General features: G+C 42.6%; 1 protein-coding gene across 2 annotated transcripts; it reads right to left on the reverse strand.

Annotated features, from left to right (window-relative positions):
• Positions 1-1,464: 1,464 nt before the first annotated feature.
• LOC103374042 (transforming growth factor beta-1-induced transcript 1 protein) lies at positions 1,465-15,345 on the reverse strand. 2 transcript variants are annotated; one of them, XM_008304061.1, is made up of 12 exons: positions 15,164-15,345; positions 10,308-10,358; positions 9,889-10,037; positions 9,706-9,761; positions 8,550-8,686; positions 8,389-8,467; positions 7,023-7,107; positions 6,073-6,255; positions 4,462-4,635; positions 4,275-4,356; positions 3,625-3,773; positions 1,465-2,363 (listed from the first exon to the last, which is right to left on the reverse strand). In XM_008304061.1, exons 1-12 carry the CDS (start codon positions 15,174-15,176, stop codon positions 2,097-2,099), a joined length of 1,425 nt encoding a protein of 474 aa, XP_008302283.1. In that variant the 5' UTR covers positions 15,177-15,345; the 3' UTR covers positions 1,465-2,096. The 2 variants fall into 2 exon arrangements, with proteins under 2 accessions (XP_008302283.1, XP_008302284.1); XM_008304062.1 differs by lacking the exon at positions 10,308-10,358.
• Positions 15,346-15,927: the final 582 nt, after the last annotated feature.

The following is a 15,927-nucleotide window of genomic DNA, read 5'->3' on the forward strand; positions in this document are numbered from 1 at the left end:
GACAGTTGGAGAATATTGACCTCTCGTGGCCAAAGTGACGTTTCTGCACAATTTTCCGGACAATTTGAGACACAGAGCTGCACTTTAGTTGCACTTACATACACTAAACCCTCTAGTTTAATTCCCATCCATATTGTGCAGGTTTTTACAGATGGGTTGGTTCATTTATCAGTCGTAGCATGACTTAGAGTGGATTTTATTCCTAAAAACATGGTGAAAAACTTTTTTTTCTCTGGCTTTTGGTAATATTTTATGATTTATAGAGTGGAAAAACAAATTCCTTTCTGTAAATACTTTTAATATTAATATTTGATATGTATCAGCAAAATTAAGGAATGTTTAGAAACTGCTTTTTGCAACGTTCAGATTAATGTTCAACAAATGTGTACAAATTTACACACATTTGTTGAGACAATATCTTTTTTGCACATTTAAACATAAAATCCCAGAAAACCTGTGATCACAAAAATAATTGTCTTGTAGAAAGTCATCAACTACTGACGTTTCATATCTATTAATTATAACCATTAACAACATTCCCCTGTAGTGTCGACACTTATGTTCTTATTTTAAGAATTGTGAAGATTTCTGCTACAAATATATTTAAAATTATTGCAATTTACATTAATTCTATCCTCACTTCTCTCAGTGATTCAAAATAACACTAAAACACAATCAGAAACATTCTAAAGGAATACAGTTTTATGTTATTTGTATTCCAAAAGAAATGATCTTTTACTTTTCTTCTGTATTTATTGTACAAGAGAAGTCACATAAGACTGGTTTACAACTTCAGTATTCACTCTTCAGTAGAACATTCTCTATAAACAAACTGCTTTTTTTGTGGATTTTTTACAATTAAAAGTTTAAACACCTCTTTTCTGTGTTGTTGGAAGAGCTTTTTGGGGGAAAAGAAAGTGTAAAAGAAAGCTGGGAGTCTTTGGCTTCATGTCACGAATCCAGTTTCATAAACAGCTCGCCCCTGAACACTGAAATTTATTTTTCATACATCTTATTTGTTTCTCCAACTGTTACACATCTGCTCCCTCAGACGTCGTCATTCTTACTTTCTTAGCCGAGTCTGTTCACATATTTATGTTCCCAGAGCAGCTTGTTTAAACTCAATCTGTAAACTGTTCGACTGTTTGTATGTTGTGTGAAAGACTGTGAAGAATCCCAGAACCTCAGTTGTGAAAGAATCAACCGATCTCATTAGGTGAAGACGTTCTGGGAAGAATTAGCAGTAAAGAAAAACCAAAAGGGCATCAGCTTTGGTTGAATGATAATTTAAGCCTAAGATAGAATCGAGCTTTAAGACTGAAAAAAATATATATAAGTAGTTAAATTATAAAATAAAACACAAGTTGTGCTATTTGTAGGAATGTATAGACTTCAGATTACATCCAAGTTGTTCCGTCTGTCACTGTTTCTTCAGTTCAATTACCCACAAAGCAGCAAAACAAGGTGTGTTCACGTTTATTTTATTCTTTGGAATCGTCTTTGGCTATTTGCATAGAGCAAGAGTGACTGAATAATGCAAAATATCTGACTTTAAACATGTGATACTTCAGTTTGCTACACATAAACATATATAGCAGTCAGCATACAATATATAAAAGCAATTGCAGTGACACGTATACTTTTTGCAATATAAAGCAAATATATTAAAGGGGATTTTCTTGCACAACAGCACAAGTCCATAATTGAAACAATAAATTTGCTCTCAGTACAGTTTCTTTTTCTACCTTTGGCAAAAAGAACTCAATTTTCAATATTCAATTTGAATTAATACAGTATGTAAAAAGTCTACATACATGACATAATGTGGTTTTTTGTGTGTGTGTCTGTCGAACCAATGCTGGACTTTTGTTTCACACAGTCCAAATGCAGTCCTTTATTTTGAGTCAAATAAACAGAAACCAGTTGGGTTGGATGATTTTCTCTTTTTCCCCTTCCTCAAATATTCTGAAAACCAACAAAGAGACCAGCTCCACCCTCACTCCCGCAGTAGAAACACTAACTAATTGAGAGTCACACAGCTTCTTCGCTTCACGGAGGACGTGGGGGGGAGGGGAGGCTCGAGTCCTGCAGCGTCCTCAGCCGAACAGTTTGATGAAGCAGGGGTGGCAGTACGGTTTGTTCTCCTGCTCCTTGAAGCAGCCTTTGCTCAGCGGCTTCAGGCAGAAGTGACACACGAGGTGGTGCGGGTGGAACTTGGCTCCCATGGCGGTGACGCAGCGGCCCAGGATGGGCTGCTGGCAGGCCTGACACATGCTGCCGCGGGACTGGTGGTAGTGGGCCTCACACAGCGGCTTCCCCTCATGTTCAAAGAAGCTGCCGTTGACGAAGGGGCTGTAGCACTCCTGGAAACCAGAGGGGGGAAAAAAAGCAGCGAGGTTCAGTGGCGGTGGGAAGACCTGAGTCATGCTGCTGTAATTAGAACGTTTTCAAGTGAAATCACAACTTTCCCATGACAGGATTCAGAGGGTTTTCTTTTTTAGCACAGCTACACTGATTTCCTCGTGGAAGAAGCCACAACGATCGGTTTGGCCACCGAGCAGCTTCTGTGGGTGCCTTGCTCAAGGGATCATGTAAAACACATTTTAGTTCATTGGTCTTTGGTGTGACAGGAGCCAGCTGCAGTGCTGTAGGAAGGATTTTAGAAACACTGAGGTCATAAATTCAAACTACCACACCGACAGACCACCAACCAAACTCTGTTTAGTTTTCTTAATATTTAACCTTCTGAACCCAACTTAGAGAGGTTATCAGTGTGTAGGGGTCCTGGAAGCTTGGTTTGGTTTGCTCTATATCTTTGTGTGTAATAACCCAAGAATCCATCCATTATCTATACACCACTTAATCCTCACTAGGCTCGTGGGGGGCTGGAGTCTATCCCAGCTGACTCAGGGTGAAGGCAGGGGACACCCTGGACAGGTCACCAGTCTATCACAGGGCTACACTTAGAGACAGACAACCAAGCACACTCACATTCACACCTACGGACAATTTAGAATCACCAATTAACCTCAACATGTTTTTGGACTGTGTGGGAGGAAGTCGGAGAACCCGGAGAGAACCCACACTGCACGGGGAGAACATGCAAACTCCACGCAGAAAGATCCCGGGTGTCCTCACCGGGACTCGAACCGGCGACCTTCTAAATCTTCACAGATGCAGCCGTGAAATGGAAGGAATGAAACTATAAAGCAGTTTGTGAGCAAAATGTCTCACATTAAGCCTTTGAGTGGTTTTCTCAGCAATATGCATAACAAAAAAAAGCACATTTAGTTTCTTGCTCAGTAGTTAGATAGACTCTAGGGGGCTACATTAAATTAATTATAAGGAGCATCTATGGAAGTTTACTGCAGCTTCTTTAGTGCTAAGAAACTTGTTGTAATTGTTCAGGTACTGTTGTAGCTGTGTCACTTGTAACTCATACAAGTGTGTCTGGGCTGCACGTCAGAGAGCAGGTGTGATCTCGCTGTGGGCCTCTATCTTTTCAATGGCGAGGCAACTTACCAAAATGTATAAATATAACATAGAATAAAATAAACCTGCCACTCAAACAGACTAAGGATCAAACACTGGTACACCACAGGGCCTGTTTAACGTCACACTCACCCGACATACGAAGCATTGCGGGTGCCAGAGAGAGTTGAGAGCTGAGATGTAGTTTTCCAGAATGGGCTGACTGCAGCCTTGACAGCGAGACGCAAACAGAGTCAAGAAGCACTGCTGGCAGTACTGCTGGCCCTCACGGTCATGGAAACCTGCGGAGGAGATCGTCACAGTTTTACACAGAGTTCATTTGGTGAATGTTAAATGAGCTGCCAACTGATGAAAACAGCTGCATGAAATCTGGCCATTTCAGTGCCAAGAAAATACAAAGATTCAGTGTTTCCCCCCTAAAAACTCAGGCAGGGTCGAGAAGCTGTTACAACAGAAGTCAGGCTACGAGGCATTCAATTCCTATTTTGAAAACCGTACAAATTTAATGATTTAGGAGGTCATGAGGCTAAAAAGATAAACAGTGCAACTCTTGTAATCAAAGATGTATTCATTTTTTACAAACAGTTTTAATGTGAAGATGAAGAATTAATCAACACAATAAAACCTTCGATTAACACCACATGTTGTCTCAGTGTTTAAATGAATTATTAATCGAGTATCTATGAATGTTTGATAGAAAGGGTTTCATGTTAGTGTGACCTCACTGCAAGTTCACGGCCGTATTTTGGACCCAGACAGGATGCATTAGTGCCGCCCATTACCTTCCTCTCCAAAGGCGCGGCTGCACTTAACGCAGCAGAAGCACTCCGGGTGCCAGTTCTTGTCCAGAGCGGTGACCATTTTCTAAACGACAAGATGAAACAGAGAGTGAAGCAGCTTCAGGTGGGCCGCAGGTATCAACTGGAGCAGCTCGTGTCAAAAGTGAGCTCAGAAGTTTAAGCGTCTCACGTTCAGTATGGGTTTGTTGCAGTGCGCGCAGTGCGGGGAGAAGAGGGTGAAGTAGTCCGACTCGCAGTACGGCCGGCCGTCCTTCTCGAAGAAGTTGCGACTCCCCAGCTCCGTCTCGCACTCGGTGCACACAAAGTGCTCCGGATGCCAAACCTTCCCGAGAGCCGTCACCACCTGCGCAAAGCAAACAGCCGAGTCCATTAAAGTGGGATTCATTCTTTACAGAGCTCTCATGAAGTTACTGTTAATGATATTATTGGTTGAACTAAAGAAACTGGAAAGTCCAACCTTTTAGACAGAACATGCACCACAACTATCACACATCAACAAGGCTTCCTGTGTTTTTTGCTCCTGTTACATTTTGACTCACTGTGGCCTCAGTTTTCACTGCAATACAAAGTCCTGCTCTTCAATAAAAACAACATGACTAGAAGTAGAGGGAACTTAAAAATGTCTCTTGTGCAGGATGACACACGTATAATGCCACAAATTGTAGAAACAATAAAAGTTTAAATTCCTTTATTGGCTAAAATTGAAAAAAAAAAAATGGAATCAATAAGCGCAACATTTTTCCAAGTTCCCACCGACACAACAAGAACCCAGTGAGTCTACATGCTGGACATGTTTCACTGCTTCCATCTTTGTTTGGCTTCCATATTTGCCTTCTATCAGCTTTGTGTAAACACAGCCTGCAGTTCAGCCAAAAAGTCCCTGAATCTCTGTCAGCTGGTTGCAGCTGAGTCACCAACGGCTTCGTGGTTGTGCTGAGGTGCAGGAATCTTTTTTACTTCTTACAGAATCTGGTTCGTACAACGCTGTCTTATTTGGTGTAATTTCACACATAGAGTCATGTGATGAAATATTACAATTTAAAGTTTGGATATTTTTTGGACAAATTGGTAGGTTACAGAAAGAAGTTTAGGGACTAAATGAAAGCTGAATATCCTGCAATTCTTCCTCTTTTTACACTTTCTGGCACTATTAAAGGCTTTATATGGCACTCCTTGAAATACTCGGAAAATGAAAAATTCAACCCTATTGAAGGAAATTTCAAGATATTTTTACTTCTGTGACTTAAAAAAATAAACAGAAATGTTGCAAATCAAGATTAATAAAGTTACCATATATGGTAACTTGGCCGTCTACGGTTAAAAAAAAAGGAAATTTATAAGAAATAAAGAAAAAGTAACAAACTGGGGAAAAAAAAATTATTTAGAAGCACTTTAGTTTGAGGTAATGACACTTATACAACCAGTAAAGTATTCATAAAGTGCTCGACAAGTTCATTCAGTACCATTTTTCTTGGGGTAGTGGTTTTGGCACGAATCTCAAAAAACAAATCAAAGAGGAGTTCAATACAAACCAGTAACAAAGCGTTTATAAAGAACCTGGAACATTTGTTTAGTGACATTTTTCATAACTCACTAAATCAAAGCACACATGGTTCTTCAACCTCAAGGAGAGGCTCAGGGTGGACACACTGAACATCCAAGGAAGTTACCAAACATGGTCACAAGCCCCATAAAGGGTGAATGTTGGTGACTCTTTAAAAGATATCAGTGGGATAATATTCATCTGAACCTGCCTGTATGGATATATTGTGACACTAACCTGTCCAACTACTGGCTTCTGACACGCCGAGCAGTTCCCCTTTGAGGATGTTTGCACTCCTTGCCGGCTCAGGTCTGATTGGAGGAGCCCCAGCATGCTGTCCAACGAGCCTCCAGACGAGGGCTGCGGCGGGGCGGCGGGTTGCTGCGGTGCCGTAACCACTGGAGTGACGGGCACAGCTGGCTGGGAGAGGACAAAGAACAGAGAACATTTGTTTTGGGGGATTTTAATTCTTCAGGAGTTCATCATCACTCTGAAGCTGGTGGAAATGAAACGTCTGGAAAGATAGCGCTGTGAAGAAAAGTCTGTAGATCACACGGAACAAGACGATGTACGGTTAAGGAGTCGTAAATGTCTGCACAAGAGAAAACTTTGTTCTCAGAGTGCGTAAAGGTCACTAGGGTTCATCCTCAAGGGGCCATGAATATCATACTCGTGGGCCGACCTGCCATGCCTCAAGTTATGTTGCAAGCCTGGTCAAAACAGAGCATCCAGTGGAGAGATTTCCTTCCAAATCTGTCTTCCCAGAATCCGTTTTGTTTATAACCCACAGCTGGACGGCACACTGGAACCAAACAACTTTATAAAGACGCTCTGTCTGCTCACATGTCTGCTGCCGGTTCTCTGAAAAGGAGAACAACTACATTATGTTAAATGAAGATCAATAACTTCCAACTATCTAAAGCTCTTCATGGAGCTGGAAAATATTTCTCCAAGACTAATTCTCCTCCTCAGGCCATGTCTGGTGACTGATTTGTACCGAGAGGCTCACGCTGTGGTCAGGTCGCTCACTAACAGTGTAGTCATTATGGAGCCCAGCGAACGTCGTCATGAATCTAGCATGAATCAGTGTGAGCTCGGAACAGATATGAGCGATTAAAAACAGAAAACAGCCGCCACATCGTGAGCACAGTCGTGGATTTAGAGCACAAAGCCGTCAGGACTCTTACTGTGCTCTGGACTCTGAAGTCGGACAGCGAAGCCATCAGTTTGTCCAGTTCCAGGGTGGCGGATGTTGCCGAAGGCTTCACAGAGCTGGAATACAAAAGACAAATGCAGAGAATTTTAGTCTGATCTATCCAAAAACTGCTGCTTAAAATGGAGTCAGTGCAGTTTCTGATTATTTTGACTGATGTGAATCATTTTGGGAAAACCCCTGTTCACATTACTGCTAGATATAAACACACACACACGGGCTTGTTTGTTCTGAAAATGTGTCTTTTGTGCTTCTTTGTGGCTTCTGTGTGTTTAGATAAATCTGAGGTTGGGCGACTCTATGAGGCATTTGTATTGTCAATTTGGACTGTATATATTTATGCTGCTGAGGTGACGTTCAGATCTTGGGTGACTCCTGAGTGTGTGACATAACCTGAACACAGCTCTGGTCTACGTACAGCTATGAGTGGTATTATGGGCTGTATTTAAGGACTATTTCACTTCATGATTGACGTGTCTTGACAATGAGTCCTTGTGACGGAAACATTTTGTAAAAAAAAATCACTGCAGAGGTGACACATACATCTGGAGGATTTGATTCCCTACATGTGGTGTTTCCTTCGACTCACTGACGATACGCAACTTAAATCTATACTGTAGAGTTTTCTTGTAAAAAGTTTGATTTACGTTCAGTGTTTTGTCACCAAAATGCATTTTGTGTCTCAGCTGCATTTCAGATTTTTTGAATAATTTAAATCTTTCTTTGTTTTCTGGTTTTCTACCTTCCGTGCTGTAATGATGCCACCAGCTGTCCGTCAGCAGAACAGAGAGAAACCAGCAGCAGGAATGTGTCGCCCACGTACTTATACATGTGCTAAAATTAAAATGATGAAGAACATTGCTCTTTTGCTGGCCATAAATAACTCTGCAGGCTCCCTTTAGGTAAGAAGCTGCCTATCTTTAAATATGCCACACGTGCATTAAACAGACTCTTATGTACCATTAGTTCTGATATTATTACATAGATGGATAGTTAGATCAATAGATACCAAACTCTTTATCTCAAAATGCTAGTTTTGGCAGAACAGTGAGTCCCAGTGTGTTGCACATTGACTTCACAATGTTTCGGTTGTTTAATTTTTCTGTGCACAACTTGATTTGTAGCTCATCTGTTCCAAGCTTTCTCAGAAGTCTTTCTTTCTCTATGTGGGCTCAGAAAGACTCTAAGTACCTTCAACTTTTTAGCTACTTTTTTTTTTAATCACGAGTAGTGGTGCCACTCTACAAAAATCTTACAGTAGTAAGCAGTATGCGGTGCAGAAAGTTCTTCCTTTAACACTATGGAGTCCATCGATATGACTAACTTGATTGGATTTGTACCTGGAGGAGGTTGCGGCTTTATCCTTGATCTTGTCCCGCTCATCTTTCTTAGAAGAAGGGAACTGAGCCAGGATCTCATCTGATGACACAAACAAGGTCATATTTCAGAAAAGATTCACCTCAGAGTGCATAAAAAAACCCACCTAGACACCGTCACTGACCTGTGATGTTAAACTGTGTCGCGTTTAGCTCCTGTAGCAGATGGTCCAGTTCGCTCAGACCTCCACCCAGCAGCGAGGAGGAGGAGAAGGCTGGAGGAGGATCTGCTGTGCGGGGAGATCGTGGTTTACACACTGTGCTGCAGGAAACACAAGACAGACATTGTCCAGAGTTAACTTCATTAGAAAACACACTGCTGCTAATGTGCCTGGATTCATCGTGGTCACTTTGGTGCTGAACATTAGCGCTGAAAAACCGTCTCTCTCTGAGATGAACCTTCTGAACCTCTCTCTTTTACTACTACTAGTCATGGTTGTGCTCTTTCCATACAGAGGCAGGACTTCATATTAAAGCCGAAGTGAGTAAAAATGTGACCTGAGCAAAAATAAATAAATAAAAACCTAGAAGCTGTTTAAAGTTCCGACGTGTTAAATTTTTTATATTTTTCCCGGCACACATGCTCCCAACGTGGAACCCCATCCCAAGTTGCTGCACCAAGACATTAGAAGAGGCCTGATACTGTTGACACTGTGATTAACTCCTGAGGGCCACTGCAGAAATTACCAGCACCAGAGATGAGTGGTGGAAGCAGCTCTGCCTCTGAAAGCTGGTCATCGCCTTCTGCAATCTGGGCCTCTGCATGGTGCTGGCAGCTGTTGGTGGATTTAGACCAATAGCTCAAGTTGTCACCACATCACTGTCACGTATTTGAGACTTGATGTCGATCTCATGTTGGCAATTCATCAGCAAGGAGCTAAACGAGCTAGTTAGTGAATGAAGGCAAGGTGCTTCCTGGTTGAGTTTGGTCCTGGGGCTTTTGCAGCGCCATCCAGAGCCTGCAGCACTCTGCGTATCCAGGGAGAAAGAAGGAGAAAATCCATTCGTCACACCACAGATGTGGCACAGAGCCTCAAGGTGGCTCAAGAGAGAAGAACCGGGAGGCAAGTAGGACACAAGCTGAGGTCTGATCAGCCTGCAGGAGTGTTGGAAACACCCGGTGATGTACTCGCTTGTCATGTTCCGAACAAAGCTGAGATGTGTGCAGAACTTCAGAGGTTTGGAACATGTGTTTCTTAAAGATCAGATTATTCAATCAGAGGTGATGTGAATATTTTTTTTAAGGGAAACAGTGTTTAAAACAATGTGGGAGAGAGTTACCTGTATAATTTGTCTGGGGTGGAGTTCTGCGAGGATTTCATTGCAGAAGAAACAGTCTGAGAGACAAAACAGACAATCAGTCACGTTTTTTAACATGAATCCACAAGAATATCTGTTGGCAAAGTTCAAGCTTTTTAGATCATCAGAATTTCAGCAACTAGAATATCGGTCCAAATGCGTCACCTGCTGCGGTGTGTAGGCGGGAGGTGGCGGCCGAGTCTGAGCTGGGTCCTGGGTGGTCGGATCAGCATTTTGTGGAGGGTCGGAGGTGAGCAGGACGGGACACCGAGGTAGAGGAGAGCTGGTGTTCTCCAGATCAGCAAGAAGGGCATCTGGAGGAGGAGGAACGGGGAAATGATGGAACAGAAAACAGCATGAAAGTGAAGAAGATGTCTTGCTGGACTCACAATATGATGCAGCTTTAGTTTGATTTGTGATGGGAATTAAAGACAAAAAGACGAATGAAGTAAAGAAAGTTAAGAAATGGGTTTAGGAAACATGCATGGTCACATCACAGACAGAACACATGAAGTTAAATCAGGTGAGTAAATGACACCCTGAGAGACGGGTTGGAACACACACATGCACAGACAGCTACGTACCAAACACAACAATACGAGGACTGAGAGGGTAGTTAGGTGGCTCAGGCACTCCTAAGGAGAGACAGACAGCCTGTGTGACCGATACAGCAGCAGCAGCAGCACATCAGCCCACACAGCAGACAACGAGGACAACGAGCGTCCTCACAGGCTAATCAGAAGACAGGACAGTCAGAACCGGCAGAACTCACAGCTAATCTACCGACACAGTGAAGTTATTAGCGCACAAACGTTTCTGCTGTTCATATCCGAGACATGCCAGCATGGAAAGGAAGCAGAGGAGGAAGAGTGTTTGGCAACTGATACCCAAATCCACTCCAACCCCCCCAAACACACACACTCTTATGTTGAAGTGGCAGCTGTCCAGAAACTAAACTTGCTCAAGCGTTAGTCTCTGCAGCTGCATGACATCATTTAGCGCCCTGTTTGTGCGACTAAAGGCCAAAGCAGAGAATGTTGAAGAGGACTTAACAGGCGTAATTACAAACGCTTAAGTTGTAGCAGAGAAGCTGCTGCTTGGGATGAAACTCTTTGTTTTCACCAGGAGAACACTGACTTTAACATTAATGTTGCTTTACTGTGTGTAACACCACACCAGCTGCTCATCCTGGGTCTTTACATTCTAGATCAGGTATCGGAGGAACTTACGATAACCATCATGCTTCAGATCAAGTAATTTAACATGATTTCTAAGAGGTTTGAATTAGACATTAATAAACGAGCAGTCTGGTGATTTAGTATTGCAACTCCTCAAAGCTGCAGGATCGTGCTCATAGTTTGAAATCATTAAATGCAGAATTTTGGTCCCTTGTACTACCAGATCCTACAATTCCCATAATGCAACACAACAGCATCTGCCAGCAGACTCCCCTTTTCTCATAAAGCCTATCATGCAAACCCTTAAATTGTCATGCAAGCTGTCTGTAATAATGAAACTGTCGGACACACCAGGCTGAAATAAGCAGGAGTTTGTTATTTCAAACTAAAAGCTGCCTTCATGTCATATTACAAACACCACAACCATTAAATTTGGGTTTAATATTACTGAACAGCATCTTTGGCTGCCCTGAGGCATCCACGCTTATTTCGTTTTCTGTAGGGGTTGACCGATGTGGTTTTTCAGGGTCGATATCCAGACCAACACCTGATATTTGACATGAATTAGAACAACATCATCTCCAAAGCTTTTGTTTGCACTGTTTTGTATCTGTTGAATGAAACAAGAGCAGAGAAAAGAGAAAGAGGACGTTGTTCGAGGTAGCGCGGGTCTGCTGCATGGTGGCCAAAGTAGCACATTTAAAATATATTTGTTTTATTAGGAACACAAAAATAATGAAATTTGGAAAAAAAATGCTTAATATCCAATGAGACAATCAGCCAAACTGATGATCAGTCCATCCCCAGTTTTCTGGCACCTTATTAGGTGCAAAGCCCCATTAATCAGAGCTTTCAGAGGAATCCCAGCCAAACTGTAATTACAATTTGGAAGTAGATGTGAATGCTCAAGTCGTCATAATAATTTGGATTAAGCGAATGTGACATCTGAAAACTCCCTCCAAAGCCACAGATGATATAAAACTGTTTCCACGGGCTGATTTAGATAAAAGGGGACGTTGTTAGAGTGAGTTTTTAATAAATCACGGTGGCCTTGGAATTGCTGAGGAGCAGTTTTGTAGTTTGCAGACTTGGAACGGCAGAAACTGGACGGTTCAATCATTTATTCGCCACTTTCTCACTGATCTGTTTTCACTCCTTTGGTTGCAAATCAACTAATGTTCTCACAGTCGCATCTTGAAGTCTGACTCCTGTTAATACACCACAGACTAAAGAAATAGACGTGGGCTCCGGGTTTTACAGCCAAAAATGACATGCCGTAAACCCGCTTTCTTTCTATTGGCCAGGAGGGGGCGACTCCGCTGGTTGCAAAAGAAGTCAAACTGTTTAGAAGTCTTTGAGAAAATGACTTGATCCATTACCTCAGTGAACATTCCCCAATGAGTTCATCATTTTAATCGCTAGTTCTGAAGCTGTTTGAATACAGCATGATGCTCAGTTTGTAAATTTGTTCAGTGAAAAACAGCAGATAAACAGGGGGATGTTTTAAGGAGGGGCTACTTTCTGACTGACTGTTTGGGCATTTCTTAGAGTTCACAGTCTGATCCACGTCTGGTTTCAAAAGACCAAGATGGCGACGGCCAAATGCCAAACTCAAGGCTTCAAAGTCCACAAATCACACTAAGCCCATCTTTCACAATGTAGATAACAGGCTGAGATTACAACTGACTTATTATTCCAGATGGTATTTACTCATTTATTAATATAGAATATATACAACATGCCCTGGCAATGCTAAATAGTCCCTCTGGTTAGAAATCAGTGATCTAGTTAAAGTGCATTACTGCAGATAAACGGCTCTACTTTGCGTCGGTTTGTGAGCTGTGGTAACGTGGACCAATACAAGTCTGAACAAAAGGTCCATGTGGGGGCTTATCTCGGGGGGAGAACAGGACAGCACACGGAGAACGTACAAACAATGCACAGCGGAACAATAAACACTTTGGAGGTGGGCGAGGTCAGCAAGTGCAGATCAGGAACTTGTAGCTCCAGATCCAAAGATACCTCCACGTTCAAAGCAAATAATCAGTTGTCAACTATTCTGATAACTGACTGATTAGTGCAGCTCTGCTTCATTGTCAGATGGACTGTTGACTCTGGTTCTGAGCACTTTGAGTAGTTCTTGTCCACGTTGGTCCACCAGCTGAAGGTCAAAGTTCCTTCCTGACTTTGGAAACAGCAGTCGAGATAAAAGCAAAAGATCTGCTTCACTAAATAAAGCTGCAGTGATTAAACAATTACTTCAGTTATCTGATTCCAGCTTCCTGAATCTGAATATTTTCTGGTGTCGTTACTCATCCGTGACAGTAAACTGAGCATCTCTGGGTTGTGAAGACGTCATCTTAGACTTTTAGGAAACACTGCTGAACATTTTTTCACCATTTTCGGATCCAGCGAGCAGGAAATCAAGTACAACTTCAATAATGCGTCAAAGAAAACGTTTAAGTCTAACGTTCAGAGAGCATTTTGAGGATTTTCATCATTTCCAATAATGTTCCTATAAGGTTACAAGTCGACTCAGACACAAACTGCAGCACTGAGAGGATGTTTGGAGGATGTCGTCACAGCAACAGATTGTGTTACACGGCAACAAAGGAGAGACGTTGTCGAACCAACATTTAAAAAACTGTTTTCAGGATGTTATCGAGCATCCTCCGATGACAGAACGACTTTTACGAATCGTTCCTGAGGATGTTTTGGGGACGTTGCTGAGGTAACACATTACAGAACATAATGTGACCCAGTGATCACAAAGGGAGGATGTTCTCAACGCAACATGTAGAAAACGTTTAAGGAAAGTTATTGGAGGAACTAAAGGAAAAGCTCCTCAGAACTTTCTCAGAGCACTTTTACAACTAAAAAAGTTTAGTTTGGGGCATTGTATTGACCAAACAACTAATCAAGGAAGTTATGGACGATGAAAACGCTGCCTATTGGACTCCTGCTTCTCTTATTCTGTTCTCCACATCTGCAGCAATCAGCAAGGTGAGAGGACGAACCTAAACACTACCAGCCTTCCTTCACCCCTGCAGGCCACTTCTGCCCCTCTGATGATTCACACTTCTGGTACGACCATGTGGCGAGAGTCTTGTGAATATAGTAAAAAACTCTCCCTCCTCCTCCTCCTCCTGCTGCTGTCTCTCTCCTCTCAGAGTCTCTCTTACAGACTCAACTGCACATATAAGGAGCTGAACTTCTCTCAATGGGAATTATGACCATATTTAGAGCTGCCTGCCGACTTGTTTGTCTTGGCCTCTCCAACAAGTGGTCCCTCTCGCCGAAAAGCCGCGCCAGATCCAATACATAAACTTACAACATTATTGGACAACAGCATGAAGCGAGAGGCTCAAACATGGCCACTGCCTGGCTGCCTGGCTGCCTCGCGCTCACCCAGTCACCCAGTGACTCCGTCTCACTGCCTGCAATCCAATCCAGATGTGCCCACATGTGCTTGGCTGCATCATTGCCGTTCCTCCTCGTATTGCTCGAAAAGCACAAATGTCTGACTTCTGAAGTTCAGGAAAACAAACAAAAAAAAAAAGTCCTAGAAAAAGAGGGAGAGAGAAGGAACAAGCGGAGGCAAGAGCACTTTTTTTTTTTTCTGTTTTCATTGAACTCTGCGGCTTTTACAAATAGCAGCGTTGCCCTGGGCTATTTCAGGGCCTTTCCAACTCAGCAAAAACACAAAGAGTCTCATAATGTTGTTCTGAGGGGGGAAAGAAAAAAAAAAAAGATCCTTCAGAGTGAATGAGGAGAAAAAAGATGCTGGCTGTTGATGGAGCGGGAGACAGTCTGGTGAACATTATGTGGCTTCCTATTCATTTGTGTTAATGTAGACGGATGGGGAAGGCTGCTGTGGATCCTTTTTAAATCTAATTTACAAGGATTTTTATTGGATTTGCAGGACGTGCATGAAAAACTGAGCGGCGGTTATGCAAATGTAGAATAATGCAACAATTCTGCAACTATTTTCCAAACCTCTGCAGGATGAAGAGGAAGACAGAAGAAGATGTCACATGAGCAGATCTACACAGAAGTTGCAGCAGTTGTATCTGAAAGCTGTTTCTGTAAACTCCCCTTCATAGTCCAGCTTCATACATGACCCTGTGAGGAAGGAGCTGGAGACTGAATGACTGCCACAGACCTTATTTCCTCTGTTTGGGCACAGCAGCCCTTCCCTCAGATCCCTCCAAGATATCTCAACATGCAGTCAGAGCGCAGGAAGCAGCAGCAGCTCTACTCACCCAAATCCTCCATGATGGGATCTCAGCCGACAGTTTTCCTCTTTGTGGCTCAACGCGGGCAGCATTAATGAGCAGTGATGGCCGAGGATCGGAGCTGGACGGACGGACTCGGCGCTATTGTCTGTCCTGAATAACTTCTTGGGCACCGTTATCCGCCGAGAGGAGGAGGAAGAGGAGGAGGAGGAGGAGGAGGAGGAAGAGGAGGAGGAGGGCGTCCCGTTTCTTTTTCCTGTGTAATGCCTACCAGGACCTCAGGCTCGGAGAAGGCGTAGTTAAATAAATGTGGTTACAAACCCGCATTCCCCGGACACAAGACGTCATCCCGGACATTCCTGCTCCTTATTTGGGAGAGAAGATGAAGATTGAGCGGCTCCCAGAGCTCGCGCCGCTGTAGCGACCAACTAGTGCTCACATGACGACACACACACATATATATATATATGATAAAGGCATGCTTTATGTATCTAATATGGCTTAATATATAATAAAGGCCCCTATTATATATATATCTATTATACATATATCTATGACAGGGCGACACCTCGTCCAAACACTCAGCGGGGCTCCGGAGAGAAATAACATCCAGGTTTACACGTTGTTTTTACGCATCTGTCCCATAAGACGGTGGTCGGACTTTTTTACTTTTTATTTATTTATTTTTTTATATATATATATTTTTAAGAGAATACTTTAAATGGTCCAGAAATGTATTTGTTTATTTATTTATGTTTAAGACAGAAATTAAAGACAAATGTCCAACATTA

This window comes from Stegastes partitus, unplaced genomic scaffold, assembly GCF_000690725.1.
Source record: "Stegastes partitus isolate 25-593 unplaced genomic scaffold, Stegastes_partitus-1.0.2 Scaffold2127, whole genome shotgun sequence".
Lineage (NCBI taxonomy): Eukaryota > Metazoa > Chordata > Actinopteri > Pomacentridae > Stegastes > Stegastes partitus.

Bases quoted from the DNA above. Each gene is read 5' to 3' on its own strand.
- LOC103374042 (XM_008304061.1), bottom strand. The intron at 6,256-7,022 runs GTAAGAGTCCTG...GTCCTCTCCCAG, and splicing joins ACTTCAGAGTCCAGAGCACA to CCAGCTGTGCCCGTCACTCC. The intron at 3,774-4,274 runs GTAATGGGCGGC...TCTCCTCCGCAG, and splicing joins CCGCGCCTTTGGAGAGGAAG to GTTTCCATGACCGTGAGGGC.